The sequence below is a fragment of the Lutjanus erythropterus genome, chromosome 11 (genome assembly GCF_056507025.1).
Source record: "Lutjanus erythropterus isolate fLutEry1 chromosome 11, fLutEry1.hap2, whole genome shotgun sequence".
NCBI classification, from domain to species: Eukaryota; Metazoa; Chordata; class Actinopteri; order Lutjaniformes; family Lutjanidae; genus Lutjanus; species Lutjanus erythropterus.
The window spans coordinates 3,840,575-3,861,246 of NC_139327.1; the positions used below are offsets into that span (position 1 = coordinate 3,840,575).

General features: G+C 41.2%; 1 protein-coding gene across 1 annotated transcript in view; it reads left to right on the forward strand.

Moving 5' to 3' along the window:
* The window catches only part of LOC146318554 (vacuole membrane protein 1-like), a 65,048-nt gene that overhangs the window by 12,919 nt on the left and 31,457 nt on the right, over positions 1-20,672 (forward strand). The window contains exons 5-6 of the mRNA XM_084730505.1: positions 10,056-10,301; positions 14,998-15,129. Coding sequence (XP_084586631.1) covers positions 10,056-10,301; positions 14,998-15,129 — 378 coding nt within the window. The remainder of the gene's footprint in view (positions 1-10,055; positions 10,302-14,997; positions 15,130-20,672) is intronic.

Here is a 20,672-nt window from a genome sequence, read left to right on the forward strand (position 1 = left end):
GCTGTAAGCGCTGAGCAGGTCTGAGAGTGTGGCTTCCACACACTGTCCCTGCATTGTTGTTAGTACTATCACACTCACACACACACTCACACACACACACACACACACACACACACACACACACACACACACACACACACACACAGCTGCTCAGGTCCGCAAAAGTTCTCCCGCTCATATGCTGTTGTACTGTAAAGTGCAGTCCACCCACACATTCACAGTCTGACAAGAACATGTGGGTGAGGGAAACTCGGTCACAGCATGGTAGGGTATTGGACAAAGGACTGGTATGTGTCTGTGTGCACTGTGTATGTGTGTGTGTGTGTGTGTGTGTGCGTGTGTGTGTGTGTGTGTGTGTGTGTGTGTGTGTGTGTGTGTATTGCACCCCTCACTCACCTGACCATTGTCTGACTTTTATGAGCCATGCTACAATCCCACAAGCAAACAATAGGGCACCTTCAGGTTCACACAAGACAGAAACCATGCTTTGTTTCATTTGTGACTCACACACTCTTGCTGGTCTATATGACTGGGACTAAATTTTCCACCACTCACATGTGTTTTGTTTGTTTTTATAATTACTTGATTAGAGAGTTTTTTCTAAAGTCAGAACTGATAACACTCCGGGTCGGCTCTTTAGAAAAACTTGAATTTACTCTGATGGGTGTGGATTTACTATATAAACATTGCCACAATACTGATTCATAAGTTTTCTTGACTTCACTGTCCGTGTTTTCTGTGTCAGACGTGACTGGACATAGCAAAATCACTCTCTCACTAAGGTGAGAGTTGATACCTTGCATGCATGTTACCCGGAACATGAGTGACACATCAGGATCAAGTTCAGTAGTTCTTTGAAAAGCTGAAAAGCTACTCTTGACTCACCACTGGCTTGCAGTAACAGATCTCTCACTTTAACTTCAACACCTCTTAAATTCAATTTGAAGCCGTTAATTTTTAACTACATCTAGATAGTGTGTCAGAACTTTATCGCTCGGATTTGATCCTCCCACTACTGAACAGGCAGTATTACTTACATACCATAAAGATACGTTGGTTTGGGGATTTTTCACTGTTAAGTTATGCTTCTACAGTTGCTCATGAGCGGAATTATTTAACTTTGGGTTTAAATATAAAATACCACGAAAGAGCTTTTAATTCCTTTGGTAAAAAGTGCAGAGACAGAAAAAACAAACAGTACAGTTGCTTTCATCTATGATTTTCAAGTAATTAATTGTTTTTTCTCATGATGTTGGGGACAAGGATCTACCCAAATCTTTTGTGACTTACTCATCTTCACCAAATTCCTTCGAAGATAAATACCCGAGAGATGTGTAAATGGGAGATTTGTGTGTGTGTGTGTGTTTCTAAGAGCTTCTCAATCTGAACTGTCACACTCCAGCCATCCAAGGCATGCGTCTGTCTGTCTGTGTCTTGGAGGCCCCAGGAGTCCTGTTAATACCAAGTACAATAACTATTCCCTCTGAAAGACACACACACTCACTCTCACACACACAGAACCCACAGGAAGCCAGACCCGGGCCAAAGTGGGCTTAGTGTGTAGCCAGTCTGGAAAGGCACCAAGAACCCTGCCAGAACAAGCCAAACCTGACCAGACCAAACCAGAGCACTGCTGGCAGACCGCAGGTGTTTAAGTTATTTGAAAGATAGTTTTGTAATGAAATTCTACTGTGAAGGTCACCCAGTGCTTTTTCAGTTACCCGTCACACCCTCACCCACCCTCAGGTGTAGCTGTCTGTGTAGCAGTAGCTGCATCAGTTTGCTTTTTATGCTGATGGACTTTCTATGGGGACCAACATTTTGTTTCCCCTCATAAGTTTCAGTTGGCAAAATGAAACACACTCAAACATAGAGCATACACCGTTTGCACTTTGATGTAATTCATCCACAGCACCATCACTCTTAAAAAGAATGTTAGATGCATCAGCTCATTTAATTCATATTTTACATATTTTTTGCGTTTGTTATTTTGTTTGTTATTGTTGTTTGTTAGTTTTTTGAGGAGAGATTATTGTGATTAGGCTTTTAACGACAGATTATTTTCATTTTTATTTATCTGCTGATTATTTTGTTGCTCTATAAGAAGTCAGGTAATACGTCCAAGGTGTTATCTTCCAACTGCTTAATTTTGCCCAACTACAGTAACACTCTAGAACTGCAACAATTAGTCTATTAATTCATCAAAGGAAAATCATTTATTAACATATTAAAATATAACTATTTTTGTAAATTGTTATCCTCATTTTATGTAAAATCACATCTGACAGTTTCACCTTCTTGAATGTAAGGATTTGCTGTTGTTTGTGTCATTCATAATAGTAAATTAAGAGACTTTGGGTTTTGGATTGTTGGTTGGGTGGAAGAAGCAATTTGAAGATGTCATGTTTGACTCAGCTAAATTGTGAGTATTTTCCACATTTTTAAAAATTTTTTTTAGACTGTACAAAGCGATTAATTGAGTAAATAATCTTCAGATTAATCAATATTTGTAGATGCAGCCAATTTACTGTTAATCACATAAGTCGAAGAAAAGCAACAAAGCCTCACAATTGAGAAGATGGAACCCAAGATTGTTTGGCAATTTATTATAAAACCTCTAGATGTGAACAGTTAATCAATGAATTGTCATTTCCTTGAATTGATTAAATCATTTCAGCTCTAATTTTGACGATAAAGAACAAAATTGAAAATGAATGAAAGTAAATAAAGATAAATAAAGGTTTCCCACTGTAATCTGTTCAAAAGGCAGTTATTTATATATGATATATAATATCATATATATAATATATAATACATAGAATCAAAATTCACATTTCTGTACATATTATACTATACATAGTCATATGTATTGTGCACATTAGACATTATTATGTAACTATAAATAAAACACAAACCAACTTTACTTCACTGCATGTTCTTTTGTTTTTTGACAGAGTCAGTACTGCATAAAATAATTTTTGGTTCATTCAGAATTTTTTAATTTGCCACCTACACACTGGAACTGGTATTTCCCTGGTCAGATGAGGTTGCCATAAAAAGATTATTAACTGGTTCTACAACAGGGTTATTAAATTATGATAATTTGTGAATGACTCATATTTCCTTGGACTGCAACTCACAGTTATTTTTGTCATTGATAATCTGCCAGTTATTTTTATGATTAATAAATTAATTGTTTAGTCTATAAAATGTCAAAGAAAATGTGAAAAAATGCTCATCACAGTTCCCTATAGCCCAAAATAATGTCTCCAAATTGCTTCATCTTATTATTTTTCAGCTGATCATAAATGACAGAGAAAAGCAGGAAAAAATGACTGAATTGATTATCAAAATTGTTGCCAACACATTTTCTGTGTTAATGGACTAATCATTGTGCCTCTAACCTTAACCCATACTCGGTAAAGTCATTACAAATTAACACAACAACATTTTATTCAGTTCTCCTTTTAGAATGTGTACAATGAGAGGTTACTTAAGTTTGTATTGTAAGTCCTGAATTTGTGCATATATTATAAAGTAGGTTTCAAATCATTTGTCTTTGTTATCTTTGGGTGTATAATGCATCCCTCAGTGGGGGGTCAGAGTGAGTGTGTCTGTCTGCTAGTCAGGGAGAGGTTTCTGAACATGGAGTCATATGGTGAAACCACATGGATAAATCACTAGGACCAGCCCCTCAAACCTCCAGCATCTCACTTTGTGTGTGTGTGTGTGTGTGTGTGTTTGTGTGTGTGTGTGCGTGTGCTTACCACCCACTTCTTAACACCCCATGCCCCTCCTCTCTGTCTGTGCTCCATCGCTGGCCTCTGTCCAGCATTCTGTTACCTCCCTCAGAGATCCTGACCAGGGCTTCTTCATAACGAACTAACCTCTAATGTTTGTCCTGTGTTGCCTCCAGCAGTCTCCCACTGTAAGAAGCGGTTAACAGGTTATGCTAGCCGGACCGTGTCTAATGTGCTTAAATGGCCCTTGACAACCACAGCGACCTGTTAATGACTGGACCGTCCTGTGGTCGTGGTCACTGAGAACTGGTCAGTTTATGGTCACCCATTAATGTCTGGTTTGGGGCTTCAGAAGCAACTACATTTGCCACCATAAACTAACAAGAGGACTCCACGCCATGACTAGTGGCTGGGATGATTATGAGCTGCATCTGGTGGGGTCTCATGATTAAAAACAATACATTGGAGAAAATAAAATTTTCTTATACAATTTGTGTATCTTTGGTAATTTAATGTGTCGTCTAGTGCATACAGTTTAAATTGGGAAGGCATGCAGGGACATGTTTCATTGGTTTTTTTTTTTGGTTTTTTTTTTATGTATTTATAACCTACAGACAGCTGACACTTTGAATGTGACTGTGGCGTGCTACTGCTTCCTAATGGGAATGTACTGGTTTTTGAAATTTGATTTCCTCATGAGTGCATTTACTCCACTGCATCTGTTTCTGTATACAGAGTGAACAAGTAGTTTTAATTTAAAATGTGAAAAGCCCCCTCCTTCCACCAGCTGTGTTGCAATTCAAGTCATCACACCTACACTGGTACATTATGCTATGAGTGTGTGTGTCTGCTGAACTAATGCAAATATCACTGTCACTGTGACACACAAGGTCATGCAGTCGAAAGCATTGTTTTATATGTCAAGTGTTTAACGGTTCAAAAATATTCTGTCAGTGGTGCTGGATCCAGGGGGCCAGAGGAGGTGGTCGACAGTCTGTGTCAGCAGCAGCTATTAGCCAACCAGCTTTCATATCCTCCTTTAGTAGGCACACTGACGCACACTTTGTTCTTGCTGTGGCACTGAGAGGAAGCTCCTTTCCGTTCATGTGCTCTGGCAACTGCCATTCTCATGGCCAATCCCTGTCACTCGTCCAGGATTGAGGTGAAGGAACATTTTGCTACACATCAGGAGTAATTTATTATCAGTTCAACCTCATCATCTCCAACTCTCCAGAGTTTGAGATCATTGCAAATTAGTAAATGTTACCTAACACCTGTTTTTGTGGACTCATCTGTAAGGCTTTAGAGTGGTAAAATATTATTTAACCAGTGACGGGTACATGTATTGCATCTATCATGTGCTCCTACGCATGCATGTTTGTCCTCTAACAAAAGGGGTACCCACTCATTTAAAAAAATGGCTCCATAGCACTAAAAGTGGTCAAACACTCCACATGATACATTTAACTTAAGCCCTGTTCAGATGTGATTAGCATTACAGATAGGTGGGGAATAAAACATTCACTGTGCTCTGTGGTAATTGAACTCCTCACTCTGAACAGCATTTTAACCATCAGAAAATTACAGGATGTGGTCTATGAAAGCCATGGTCATTCGGCAGCTCTAGCCAAAAGAGAGTACCAGTACCTACCTGTAGCTGACATTACAGCAGTCCTTTTGATGAGCTGCTGCTCCCCTGATGGCTTTAATCCATCATTGTACTGGCTCCCAAACAGGTTTAAATGCTGGTGTTAACATGATTTTGTCTGTCAGATTAACCAGAACATTTTTGATTTTGTTGATTTTCCTTTTCAAACAAATGACAAATTTCACACTGCTGATTTTTTTTTTAAAAAAGGACAAGCAGCTCTTCCCTCAGAAAGAACTGAGATCCACTTCAAGAAAGCCGCTTGAGACAAGATTTAAATCACAGAATGATCAGCAAGTTCACGTTAAAAACAGCAGGTAACTTCCGCTGTAATTATCATGACAGTGGGGGTGAAAAATGGCACACGTAGATGCTCATGAACACAGGTAATGTTAAAATCACCAGCAGGCCCTAGAGAAATAAATCCACTCTGAAAGGGGCTTTAGATGAAAACTCGATTTTGTTAAAACAAATTAAATTAAGTCAAATTATACTGCTTCTTTTAACATCTCACACTGATGTTATACTTTGGTAGTTTGACAGTAATTCTCTATTTGGATCATTTGCTGTCACTGATATGCGCTCTGCTCTATAGAGATGATACACACATAGAGACACACACAGACGTACTTTCTTACTGGATCCAAACTCTGTGTGTCTCCTCAGAGTCTCTGTGGATGTCTCATACCCAGGAGTGGGGATCCCACTAGTTTTGGAGGCCAGGCGTTGGTTTCTCCAGGTCGCCACAGGAATGCCAGCAATGTTGCCTCCATTGTGGATCCCATCGGGTTGATGTGTATTTTAGTGGCTGCAAACATCATCCACAAAAGGCAAATCTCAAAGTAGACGCAGTTTGGAGGTGGGATAATTATTTCAGCACACACGTAAACTCTCACCACTACTTTGTTTATAGTCAACAGTGCATAAGGTGGAACAATAGTTTCCCTCAGAGAAAAAAAGAATATCTCCACTCTACATTTAGTGTTTTTCTCCTGATATTAATGATCTATGCCTTCCTAGGATATGACGTGTGTTTGCATGCCTGTGTCTGTATGTGTCACCAAGTCAGAAACAAAATGAGACAGACAGCAGCTACCTGGATGTTGTGGGCTGGGCTACAGATTAATAGTGAGTCACCTGGACAACATGAGATGACAGGGCTTTTGTGTAAGTTGAGAAGGAGTGACACAGCATTAGATAGAAAGAGAGAGAGAGCGAGAGAGAGCAGGTACTCAGAGTCACGCAACACTCTCTGTTGGCAGCCCGTCTGTGTGTGTTTGGTAAACACACATTACCTGAGATAGAGTTGGAAGGCGTGAGCAAGAGGAATATAGTCTTTCTTCGCTACACAAGCTCTCTGCTTGAGTAGTCTGTGTGCATGAGCTGTGTGTGTATGTGGCTCCCAGGGCAGTGTGATCCCACCGGAGAGTCATTGGGGAGGATATGAGCTGGGGGAGTATCCAGTCTGACTGGGTCAGTGCTGGGAGTTTCTTGACTTCTCCCTCTAGGTCACTTAAGATTTTCCTATTTGTCTAATGCTTTTGTAAGAAAATAAGTGTGTGCGTATCAGACGTTTACTCATTAATTCCTAGGATTGTTTTTGTTTAGATTATTATTCATGTAAATGTGACCTTGCCTACATACTAATACTGTGTGTACAGAAACTAATCTATATCATCTAAAGGAGTGCACTTCTCGTAGAGAAGACATTGCTGTTTCCTGTTGCCTCACACGCTGCTGTCCTGCCCTCCCACATCCCGTCCTGTCCTGCCTTGTCCCATTCAGCACCGGAAGTTACAGCCCCACCCCAGTTTTGCCAGATTTGCTTTGGCGCTACATTGCGTAATGCCAAACTGCCCCCGTGCGTCACTGGGAGCACCCTTCCGACACACACATACGCATGAGTGTAAACACATGGAATAGACAGAGTACACAGGGCATGCTTACATCGGCCCACTCCATGGACCTGCCTTTATTTGCAGGGATCACACAAGTGTTGTTGACTTGTTTGATGATCTCTGTCATTTCAGATCCATCTCGGTCACTGTTCAGAGTGTAAAATGTATTCTTGCAAGGGAAATGCAAAGTTACATGACCTTTTCTTCCTGGCTGGATCCTGTTCAGTATAAAACTTAATCAAACATTGTGCTCTCAGACGATGCTATCAACCTTATTGTCGTAATGAGTCATTGTAGAATGACCAACGGCCATTTGTACAAATAGTTTCCTTGTTCCTCTCCAACAACAAACTTGATAACTGGATTATTGCTGCGGGAATAGCAAAGTTTTTATAGGAATCGTTGTACTTTGTGTACAGCTGGCCAGCGCTCACATTTTGAGCTTTGCCCTGACCTAAATAGGAAATTAAATTACTCTTGAAAACAGGTGTGCTACATGAAATTACCCCTCAAAACAGGTTGTGTTAAATTAAATTCAACCATTTAATGTTAAATTATTTAAACTCTTTTGTGAGGAAGCAATGGAATGTTAAATTGCTCATATTTAAAATAATAGACATACAATTAGAGAAAGGAGATTTAAAATGACCGCTGCTGGTACTTTTTTCCATAATGCCAGAACTGTGTTGAAATGGAGATTTCCCCTCTTGATGTGTTCATTTTAGTATTTCTGTGTAATTGAGTTTAATTGTGAGTGTGTGTGGCCTCAGGAGTCTCTCTGCTCAGCAGCTTTGTGGATATTGTGATGACTTGTTTTAGGGTTTGCCGAGTCAAAAACACAAAGCCAGCAGCTCAGTAAACTTTGACCACACACTAGAAATCCAACCTGCACCTCTCTTCCTTCCTTTGATTCCTCTGTTTTCTCACTGGAAGCCTAATTGACATGAGTAAATAAACAAGAGCCAGAAATGTAAGCCAGACCAGGCCCTATCAAAGACAGCGGGTCCTTAAGTATGCTAATGTCTCGTTCTTACAACAGGAACAGTCAAACATGAATAAATTCTGTCTGAAGAGGGTCCGTATTTAGAACCAGCTTCTTTTTTGCTCCCCCTTTTTTTCATTATTATTGCTTTCCTGTGAGCACACATTGTGGCATATGGCTATACTCGGTTGTGTTTGTTTGTGTGTGCATGTATGCATATCACCTGGGAAAGGTGACATACACACACACAAGTGGTTTATATATCCCAGGTTTGGTTCCCAGGAAGGCTGAACAATTAATTGAAATTTTAGTGAAATCCTAAAATGGCCTACAGCAGTTTTAAAATTGCAGGAGGTGCAATGTTTGTTCAAGGTGAAATGTGTGTCAGAATATCATTTTGGATTAAATACTGTCATGCTGCAGAGATATCCTGTCTTACACATCATATTTTACAGACTTAAGAAAACATCTTTCTTTGGTACATATGGCTGCAAAAAGTACACCATAATCACGTTTTTCAATGAGAATGATGTAAAAATTATAGGGATGCCCATTATGGATTTTCTTCAGCTGATATCAATAACTGATAATCGCCTGCTTCCCATGGCTGAAGTCAATAAGATAGATTTAATGTTATTATTAAATAATTATCCCTCATTAAATTATTATATTATATTAACTTATGAAAAGAAGTGATATGATCTGTACACCTGCACACCTGAGGGTAAGAAAGGCTAAGATGTAGTGAGCAAAGATGGATCATTTAATATCTTACAGCTCTGATCAACCAAATCAGACATCACTTTTATAACAAAAAAAGAACAGGTCTGACTCTTCAGATGTTCATCTATGTTTTATATTGGAGTTCATCAAGAAACATGATGAGTATGCCACTAAATTTGGTGGCCAAAGTACATTTTTTGGTAGCCCAAATGTTAACTTATTTAAAAACAATACAGAAAAGGCAATTTAACACGACGTAATACGGCCTTGCTTAACTGACACTTGTTGTCCAGTTTTCCCACAAATTGTGAGGTGATGTTTCATGAAAGCATTGTTCCAGAGGAAAAACAAGCCAGCTGAGAAAACGGGTGGCACACATGCGGTACATTACATCTACATCATGTTCTAACCACTTAAACTCCAGCTTTCTTTCACCTCGAAATTTTCATTGTCATTTCATTTTTCATAGTTTGCCTTTTGTGTTTCTAGTTCTTCTGTGTGGATTGTGTTAGCAGTTTGAAATAGGTTCAGTAAACTCACACTCCAGTATGAGAAGCAAGCCGGTGACGAGTCCTGCTCACTGTTTTCGTAGAATTTTGAACTAAACTCACAGAGGAATCTGGATGTTTGTGGCACTGTAACATTGTATTGAAGACTCATAGCATGTGGATAAAAGATAAAACTTGGAGACCACAGAGCCATGGTAAATGTGGAACCCTGGTGAATGTGTTTTTCTCCATTTCCTAATGGTCTATTTAAGTCATACAGAAAGGAGAGCAAAGGGCTCATTCACTCCTGTAGTGAAAAGCAGAGGATGATTTCCACTGCTGTAGGAACTACAGGAGGAACAGTGTAGATACTGGCCCACATATAACTGTATTCATGTTATCAATCACTATTTGACTCACTGCTTTGTCCCTGTGCTGAAAACAAATGGGTCTTCCTCTGACTCAAAACTGCTTCCAACAGGTGGACTCACTCCCACTCTATTTTTCACTACTCTGTCTTTTTCTGTTCATCTTCCCTTTTCTCTGCCTCTCTGTCTTTCTTTCTCTGTTTCTCAGGGACCACACATAGCATCAGTGACCTTGGCGGCCTATGAATGCGGCTCAGTGGATTTCCCCGAGCCACCCTATCCGGACCAAATAGTCTGTCCCCACCAGGAAGCACCAGCAGCAGGCTCTGACACTGAGCAGGTGGGCGTGGAGGCCACGGGGGTGGATGGGTCGGTGGGGTCAGCAGCAGCCATCCAGGGAAGCATCTCTCTCTGGACCATCATCTCCAAAGTCCGGCTGGAAGCTTGTATGTGGGTGAGTGCCTGTTACACACTGGCTGGAAAGCTTGAGAGCAGGCAATTGCAGGATCTGAACAGAGTTAAGCTTTCATAAACATTTCTCATGGCTCAGTTTTGGTCACAGTTTGCAGTGACCTTGCACAATCCCCACAGCTTTGACCAGCATTCAGAGTGTGTGCTCTGAAATATTGTTGCTGTCAGGTGGAAACCTCATATCTCTCAAATGCCAGTTTTTTGGGAGTTAAGAAAAACAGTCTTGTTTTCACATTGACCACCATGCATTTTTGAATTTATCCAGTGGCTTTTGAAAGGTGTCATTAGACAGAGGGTGGTAGAAACATGAAAACGACCAAAATTAAAGGTGCAGGGTCAGGCATATGCATGCCAAGGACACCACAGTAGGTGCACAAATCAGACCTTCAGACCATAGTTAACATGCAATTAATACTCTGGTACATAAACATTGAAAAAGATGAAAGCCTGCTGATTCTTGTGTTTTGTCTCTCTATTAACAACCTAATAGAGAGAAGTATTTACAAAAATGTATCTTCTCCCTTACTATGTGAAAAACTCTGGCCCCTGCACCCCAATTTTAGAATCACTTTGTTGTACTTCCACCATTAACAGCCCAAGCAAGAAATGATACAAATTGACATTCACTTTATGGGTGCAAATGTCTTCATTGATAACTCATTTGCGTGGAAAACCCCAGCTTCTTACAGTGAATTTCCCCTGTGCAGCGTCAGTGGTTTCACACCTCTAACCAGCCTTGTGGCTGCCGAGAAAGATGAAGTATTTTCAATGTACAATCTTCTACTCAGGGCCAGAACAGAAACTTTTTTTTTATCACTTTATAGTAAAATCATATAAAATAACATGCAAAACACAGTTTCTATTTAATGTGGGCTTAGACAAAGGACCTTCTACCTGGGTTTTTAGTTACACATAGAGCGGAGTGCTGGTGGTTTATCAATGACTCACACATGTCTCAGAGTTACCATGAAACCACTGACAATGGCTTGTGCTACTGTCACACACACATAGAGGACACATAAAACAAGAACAAGAACAGATGTGTGCCACAGTGATCTAGAAGTCACGCTCCTGTATCAAGTTCTTGGTAACAGCAGTATCTTTTCTTGTCCACTATTATTGTCAGTTTCCTTTTTTTTTAAATTGTGAGAAAGGCAGAACTGCTGAACATTGAGAACAGAGAACTTGGTCATGCACACATGATATGAGTTTTATCGTTCTTTGTTATCTATTTCCCTGTTCTAAATAATGTAGAAGGGGCTGAGGTGAGTTTGAGGAGGAACTTCTTCTCTACGGGGAACTTTACAGGAATCAGACAGCTTTTCCACTACCTGCTCTCTACTGTAATTGACATTCAGACTTCCTAGATCTTTGTAATACAGTAACTATACACACATACACAGTTAAAAAATGCAAAATTGGAAACATGCACACATACATGTAATGAAAACTTTCAAGGTTTTAATTTACTGGATTATTGTCCCCTGACACACATACCCCCTTGGGTACTACTTAATAAGACTACCTTTATAAATTATTTATAAATGGCTTAAAATTCTTATTAGGTTGTAAGCATAATTAATAACATGTTACAGCACATTTGAAAAATGGCAACAGTGATCTGTTGCTTGCCAAATAGTGAAGCTACATTTATCTGTACTGTTAAGCCTCAGAGCTCATTGCTTACATAGCTTACTTTGTCATCTTCTACCTGTCAGCTTCCTCAGCTAGCCAATTTATTAATAAGTTACTAGCATTTAACCACCATCAGCATATCTTAACAGTTAAAAATTCATTTGGCAAATTAAATTAATATAGCAATTTAGCAGATTCATACACTAAGGCTTTGGCAGTATTGTTTACCCAGACATTTTCAGCATGCACCATTTTACACTTTGCAACCAGCTCCCTTTTGCCGGTTATAAATAGTTGTAACTCATTAGTAAGATTACTTAGTAGTAAGCAGTAACTGGATCCTGCCAAATAGTGAGCCCACATCAGGGTATGAACACTGTGTTTATAACTGTTTATTAATGATTCATCAAGTGTTTACAACCCAATTAATAAGCTAATTATACACATTTCTAAATAATTTATAAAGGCAGTTCATGTAAAGCGATATCCACATGGGTTCTGCAGTACAAGGTACTTTTACTGATATTCTTTCACTTCTCTAATCCTATCAGGAACCATTTTCTTTGCATGCTAACTTAATACTAATATAAATATCAAAAAATTAAACTGAATTATAAATGATGCTGTGATACTATGATCCACACCTTTTACCCCTTTTAATGGCTTCATGTAGTTACATGAGACACACCCCTGCCCCCTCTTACATCCCATTTAGTGTGTGCGCAGTGTGCAGGCACACTGATCCTGCACATAAAAAAGTCTGTATGTTTGATTTATTGGTGCAGCATGTTAGTTTTTCTGGTTTCAAACTGGAGTCAGATTTTCTCTGAGCCCTATTGCAGCCACGCCAGCAGCAGAGCCGTGCTCTGAGGTGTGATACAGGAGTCTGTGTTTGTGGGTGTGTGTGTGCCACCCAATCCCCTTGGATTCACTATCACCCAGTCACAACCACACCCCTGTAACCCCAGCCTGGCACAGCCACGGCTGAGGCTTGTCAGCTCTACAGTTGGAGACACCTGTTGTGCCCACGGTTTCAAAGCACCCACGCCAGCATTCCCCCTCCTCCTGCCAGCCTCCCATCTTCTGGATACACTGGTGATGAGACATGAGACTGCTGCCCTCCCCACCACCACTACCACTACCTCTTCCTCTCCACCTCTCTCCTTTCTCTTCCCTCCTTTCTCTTTGTGTTTTAGGCCCTCTTGAAGCCTCTCTGTCCACTACTGCAGCTCTCTTAAGTGCTCCACTTCAAACACCACCACTGTGCAGGTGGACGTATTTCACTGCCCTCTACACAAACACACACACACACACAGCCGCACGCACGCTCACAAACGGAGGCAGAGCTGTTGAATGGAGCAGCTGCCAGGGAGATTAGGGCACGTCTCCATTATGAGAAAAAACTGGCAGATTTCATCAAAGACTGCAGTGTTAACAAGAGAACAGGGTGTCCAGATTAAAGATGCAGTCTGCCAGGTTTTGGGATAGTACCGCCTCCTGAGAATGATTGTTTGGGCTTGTTGTCGCTGCCATGGTTGCTAACTACTCACTAATCATCTTCTGGCTCAGTCATTCAGCTACATACAAGTAATGTGGCTATGATTAGTTAGTTCTGTTCTGGGAGCGAGATTGAAGCTGTGATTTTGTGTGCATTCCACTTAAAGAACTGAATTTCAGTTCAAGAGCTTCATTTTTTTTCATTGCTGTGGGGTGCAGGATGTCAGGGATGTGTTGAGGCTTGAAATCATCCATATGCCATCTGTAATTGTAACTTACACTAACTGTATCCTTAGCATCTTCACTCATCCCCCTTGCACCCCTACTCTCCCCCTGTGCCTGGAAACATTAAAGTAATGAGCTGTGAGCAACTCCAAAAACACTGCATTTCTTGGCGGCTGTTTTCATTGTGTTAATTAAGTCTGTAGCCCTCACCCCCTCACCCCTCACTCCCCCCATCCGCATGTTTTGGCGGTATGAACTTGGTGAACCGACCAAGTGCTGAGGATTTATTTCCCTCAAATCACTTCCGCTTTCTTCCAGCTAAGCCCCCCTCAATCACACAGGCTCCAGCGCTTTATAGCTACAAGCTCCTTTTTGGCTGTGAGATATCGATATCTTGGTTCCTTTAGACCCCCCTGGGCTTGTTAGCACTTCTTAAATTTTCCAGAAACCCTGCATTCCACATGTCCAAAGCAGATTGGAACAGAGCAGTTAGTGGTGCAGCGTGTTGATATGCTGTTTAGAGGTGGCATCTGGTTTTTCACCTTCCCTGGGCCTGTGTTTTATGTATCCATGATCGTTTAATAATCTGTGGGATTTTCGTTCTCGTAAATCCTTTCCGTTTTATTCCCATTAAGTGCTCTGATCGCACAATCCCAGACGTCAAGCAGTGCAAGCTCCTTTGGGTAGTGGATATTGATATTTTTGCTCCATTAACCCCCCAGGAACCATGGTAACATGCTTGTTAGAATAATTACCATCATATTAAGACAAATAATGCATTTTTACAACCAAACTACTCAATACGTAATAAAAAAAAGTAGAATTTAAAGTAATAAAATCAGCCACAACATCTAAATACAATTTAATAAACAACCTGCACTGTACAAAAAACGTCTTTTTTCTTTCTCTTTAAATCTATGTTGAATTGAGATTTATTTGCATGATGGGACAGAAGCCCGTGTTGCCAAAACAATATATGGAAGAACATCACATCAGTACTATAAACATGAACAGCTGAGTAGCAGTAATTAACTGTGTGTGTGTGTGTGTGTGTGTGTGTGTGTGTGTGTGTGTGTGTGTGTGTGTGTGTGTGTGTGGGTTTGTGTGTGTGGGTGTGTATATGTGTTTGTGTGTGTGTGTATGTGTGTGTGTGTGTATGTGGGTTTGTGTGTGTGTGTGTGTATATATGTGTGTGTGTGTGTGTTTGTGTGTGTGTGTGTTTGTGTGTGTGTGTGTGTGTGTGTGTGTGTGTGTGTGTGTGTGTGTGTGTATGTATGTGGGTGTGTGTGGGTGGGTGGGTGTGCATGCTTCTGTGTGAGCAGGGTGCAGGTACGGCCATAGGAGAGCTTCCTCCATATTTTATGGCTCGGGCTGCACGGCTGTCCGGCACCGATCCCGATGATGAGGACTACCAGAGGTTTGAGGAGATGCTGGACCAGACAGAGTCTGCTCAGGTGAAGCTCTGCCCTCTGCATGATCTTCAACCCCTGCATCATCCTCTGTTATCTAACCCCACTCATTTCACCCTTCTCCCACTAAGCCCCACAGCACTCATCTTGTTAAACCCCAAGTTTTACTTCTACCTGCTTAACTTCAATCTCACCTCTCTGCTCTTTTGCACTTGCACGCTTGTTCTTTATCACTCTGTTGCACTTGTACCGTTTCATTTTTGATTGCTCTGCTTTGGCATTGATTTGTTTTCACGGTTCAACTACTTTTGTAAATCGGCTGTAGCAATCTCTCAAGGTGAAATCTGGCATGCCAGATTTACCATATTGTACCAGTGTGTGTGCATGTTGACCCCTGACCAAATCCTGCCTCAGTGTCTCAATCGTACAGCGGGATTCAAGTGCTTTCACAACGTCATGACTAAGAGAACAAAAATGATGCACTTGAGTAAAATGTTCCCGCCATTTCCGGCCCATTATTTTGAAATTCCCTTAAAAAAAAAAGTTCTCATATGAAACATCCCGGCAAATGTTTCAACAATGCCTAACAGCTCATTGTAAATATTTATTTTTCCACCCTGTTGTGATTATGAATGGAGGAGGAGGAAGGAGGGGAAGCATGCATGTGGTTTTATAAAGGCTTTTTTATCAGACCTGTCTGTCCTGACACAGTCTTCATCCTCAGGAATGTTTTTCTCTCTCCAGCAGTGTGGGTCAAACAGTCAGACAGGTCAAGTGCAGTACAACAACTGCATCCATAAATGGTTTTGAACTTTGCAACAGACTCAATTACTCTTTTATTTGCAACACTAGCAGACAGTACCGTAGAGTTACCAAATCAAATACTGCTTTTTAATGTTATGCATGTCAGTGGAGGAAGGAGTGTATTTTACTTTTCAGAATGCATGTAGTATTTGTAGTTTACCTGTGAAACATGTAGCACATGCTGTCTTTTGATAATTTAGTAATACCAAAAGGAAAAATGCCTAAAAAGTATATATTAGGCCATGTATGGGTATGTATTAGAAATCACTGAACAAGTCAATTTTTAGAGACTCATACAATGTTGTTATGATACCTTGTGTCCCTGGATGTGTTATTCCTCTATCTGTCTTCATATGCCAAAAATGTCATAAAAACTATGTTATATTCATTTTAAAATGCTACCATATTCTTTTTCTATAAGGTAAAAAACATACAATACATACTTCATTGTTTAGCATTAAAATCATGTTTTTTTCCCATCATTACTTAAGTTAAATACCAGGGCACCACTACTGTGTGTTTCCTTAGAATTGGTTTCACTTTGTCTTATCCCATTTCGAAAATGTTACTCTAATGGGATTTATTTTCACCGCTGTTGTCTTTCAGGACAAAACATACTCACAAAACTGTCAGTTCCCTCAAGAAACAATAGGTGATCCGTTGTCACAAACTCACACTCCCCGTCTTGCATGTTGTGAAACTGAACTGGGTGAACATAGTATGTTAAGCATCCTGTATGAAGAGTTTTTTCAAAGGATACAAAATGAACATGAAGATGAACATTTAAATCATGTTTAATATGATTTAAATAATATTTCAAAGTAAACGTGTGTGTCCCTAGCATTGAATTCTCATAAATAAGATGTGCTGTATGTGTAATTTGAGCATTGTTCTAAAAATATTGCAGCAACCACTTTTGTTCATTATTGGCATAGTTGAATGTGACTCCTTGCACAGAGACTGAAGTGACCCTTGAGACATTAATACTGAAACTGATTCAAGGAAGTCACAAAAATGTGGCGAGAAGAATCTTTGCTGCTGGATAGCACGGGGCAGTGGTGCAGCATCAGGTCTGACATCACTTACTGATAAAGTAGCGCTTCCCACCGAAACCGTGAGAGCGGAGACAGTGGAAGAGGGAGATAAATGGGCAGCGTAGTGAAGAGGAGATTTTGTCTAAAAGATCATCTCAGCATTGAAGAGCTCCCGCGTGTCTTTTCCCAAACAAACTAACAGTGTGACGCAGGAGGAGCATCGCCTTTTTGTCTCGCATCCGTACGATCCGCAGATTAGAAGTGACGCTGCATGCTGCTGTCTCAGGACCCAGCCTTAGTCTCTCTCTCTCTCTCTGACATTGTTTCTTTTTCTGTCCCTCTCTTCCTATGCTCTTATTCTTTCTCACGCACTCTGTTTGTCTCCCACTGTGCATTGCTCTCTCTCTTGCTCTCCTCTTTCTCTCTCTCTCTGATGATATCTGGCAGCCGTATGTGTGTATGTATGTAATGTGTTCTCATGTGATTGGACAGCATCTGGAGGCAGGTTGCAAGCACCAGCGAGGACCTGCCACATACGGAAACATTTTCTCTCTCGCCAGGGCTTTTACCATTACTCGGATGTTCTCAGGGTTCCCTCTTTCGCTCAAGGAGATCCCACAACACCTCTCTGGCTCTCACTTTTCCACCATTTACCCTTTTTCCACCTTTTAAGGTGTATTCGGAGACATTAATCTGCTGTGGATCTGTGTCAGAGTTTTTGATTGAAAGCTGACAATCAATAGTCGCAGGCCAAAGTGGAAACAGACTCCACTGGGATTGGATTGGAGAAACTTTGGTATCGTTGGATCGTTGTGTATTAGACAGGAAGTGGTTAACTTTCGTCCTCAAGGATGTGACATCCCTTCAACCCTACCCCCCCCTACCCACACACATACGCTCAGACTCTCCCACACACACTCTCCACCCTGTGGCAGCAGAGCTGGATTAAGATGCTGACTTCGTCCCCTTCGCTCTAGTCACAGAAGTTTGTAGGTGCCAACAGTTTGACTTAAACCCAGTGGTATTTCTCCCAGCCTGCACGTGCCAACTTCCTGCCACAAGTGCACGTGATGCACAGCAGCACAGCACTCTGGGTTTCTTTTTTTTCATTCATTCAACAGAGCTATTCAAGAATAATGAAGTCATGCCTTTTCTAACGGCTCCAGACGCTGATGTCATGAGCATCAGCTTTTTTTCCCCTCTTAAATCTTTAGCTCAGTACGAGAGCGCTTGTGTGCCGGAGAGGAATCCTCAGTATCGACACCGACCGTCTCGGAGGATCCTGCGTGGATCGAGTCCATGATTGCTTGTAACTTGATAATGAAGTTATTTCCTGTCTTGTGTTTTTTTTTCATCCGGCGCGGAAGGGGTTAACAGGCTGTGAATTCTTGATTGCCAACTCCCAGGATCGTATCTCCTGTAACTCAAATCAGGGCCATCTGCGCTGGGCGTATGCCTGCCTTCCCCCCTGGCCTACTGCACTCAAAGGCTCTCTGTGCTGTGGTTTGCCCGGCCCCGTCACGTGACTTCTCTGAAAGTGCCCCCTCCCTCCTCCTCCCTCTTTATTTCCAGTAAACTGTTTGAAAGGAGGGGGGTGAGTCAGAGTAAAACCAGCTTCCCTTTAACCACAGCTTGTTAAAGAATTTGTCAACGTGGACTCAGGGGTGCATTTTTTGTGTGTCTGTATATGTGTGTGTGTGTCCAGATAGATTTGAATGTGCAGCTCTTCTCTTTTCTTTTTTCTTGAAAGGGGACTGTAGCTTCTATTGCGTCAGGAGTCCTTAATCACTCCACTTCCTGTGCCAGAGAGAGCAGGCGCAGGCTTGTCAGGAGTTAATGAGATGAACTTTAGCCGTCATCGTGTCGGGGGGCTCGCGACTGCTCCGGAGATGTGTGTCTTCTGTGTGAAAGACTTTCATTGAGAAAAAAAAAGAAAACACAGAGAGAGGGAGAGAAAAAATGTGCGTGGGTGTTGACTTGTGTATAGGCTATGCATAGATTTTTCCTTGTCTGACACTTTAATTTTCCACATGGAGCAGAGTGCCTTGTCGCTGCCTGCTTTTTGTCTGTGTTTGAACTCTGTACCCCATCAGCACTACCAAAGACTACTGAAAACAAAGTGTTTGCTTTGCCATCTTTTTCACAATGAAAAGCCTACTTTTTCTCTCTGTGCAACTTTTCAGCAGATCCAAAATAAACAGATATCACACAATAATGCCTTTTCAGATATTAAAAAACAAGCCAAAAAAATCACTATCGTATTAATTTAAAAAAACAAAAACAATCCTGTTTACATTCACAGTATATCAAGATAAAGAAACATAATTTTGTTAATGCTTCAGAGTTTCTGCATCAAGTTCAAAAAACTGTCCTCTCGCTGGTTTTTCCCTGTGGATTTTTCTAATAACTGTCATCACCTGGCAACTGTAACCACAAACATTCAAACCAACATATTAAATGTAGAGCCCACTCTGTTTCATCCTCACAATTTTTAATACAGGATTTATTTCTGTACTTATAGACTGACTCATTTTATTTGCTATGTACCTAAGAATTTAATCTGATTTTCACTGAATTATCTAATAATTCCATTAATGATAATCTTGTGACAAATACCCTGCTATTAATCATTTATTACATTAATTAATCAATAGTATATTCACAATATTAGTCGTGGTATATTTTTATGTTAGTAATGATGCACTGAAAAAAAGCTCTATTTTCTTCAAAGTTAAATAATTTTTACACAAAAGTAGCACATGTTTATCAGACACATGGCGGGAACGTGCTATGAAGAGTAATGGACCACTTATTATTTGTTCATTCAAAACAAATTGGCTAATCTGATTGTCAGAAGCACATGGGGGGTGAGGGGTACACAACACATCAAATGCAAGTATCACTCCCCACAGAGGTTGGCTCCATGTGGGGTGATTGTGCAGACTGCTGAGTAAAGCATCTGTGCCGAACAGCCAAACCTGGAACCAAAACCTCCATGGTTTTAATGACGCTGCACCCTTGACAAGATCTTACCAAATGTAATTGCTACTAAGCCCAGCCCTGCAGGCCGGCGGTGATGGGGGGTGGAAGAGGTGGGGGGTTGGGGAGTGGGGGGGTGGCAGGCAGCCCTTGGCAAGCTGCCTGGCAAAGATGGTGATTTTCCATAAGCCGCCAACAACAGAGTCTGGATGTCTGAACCCCAGCCATCCAAGATAGACGCTTCCCTGGTCCAGAAATGCAGAATAGAGCGAGAGTCCAAGTACATAGTTCAACTATAGTAAATCACAGTGTCACAAGTTCGCACACACACATACACACACCCTTTTACACCCTCCCTCACCTCCTCAGGGACCCTTTGTTCACGCTGCGGTGATATTTTCATGCTTGCTCTCACTGCAAGAGCCAAAAGCTAAACGACAGCACCTAATGTAAACAATGCATGTGTCATGATGTCAGAAAATGAATGGGATTCACAGGCCGTCTCCATGGCAATGATTGGTTCTGCAGGGTTCGGTCTGCTCTGCTACACGGGCAGTTGTCAGGTGTCCCTGGGCCAGACACAGTCCTCAGCGGTTCAGCTGTAAACCAACCATACACATTCCTTCCCTCCCTGTCTCCCACCAGCTGAGCAACTCACACACACACACACACACACACTCCTACACACACATGCACACCCACACACACACACGTGCACACATGGGGACAGGCTAGAATTAAAACTACAGGATGGTCCAAGGAGAAACCTTC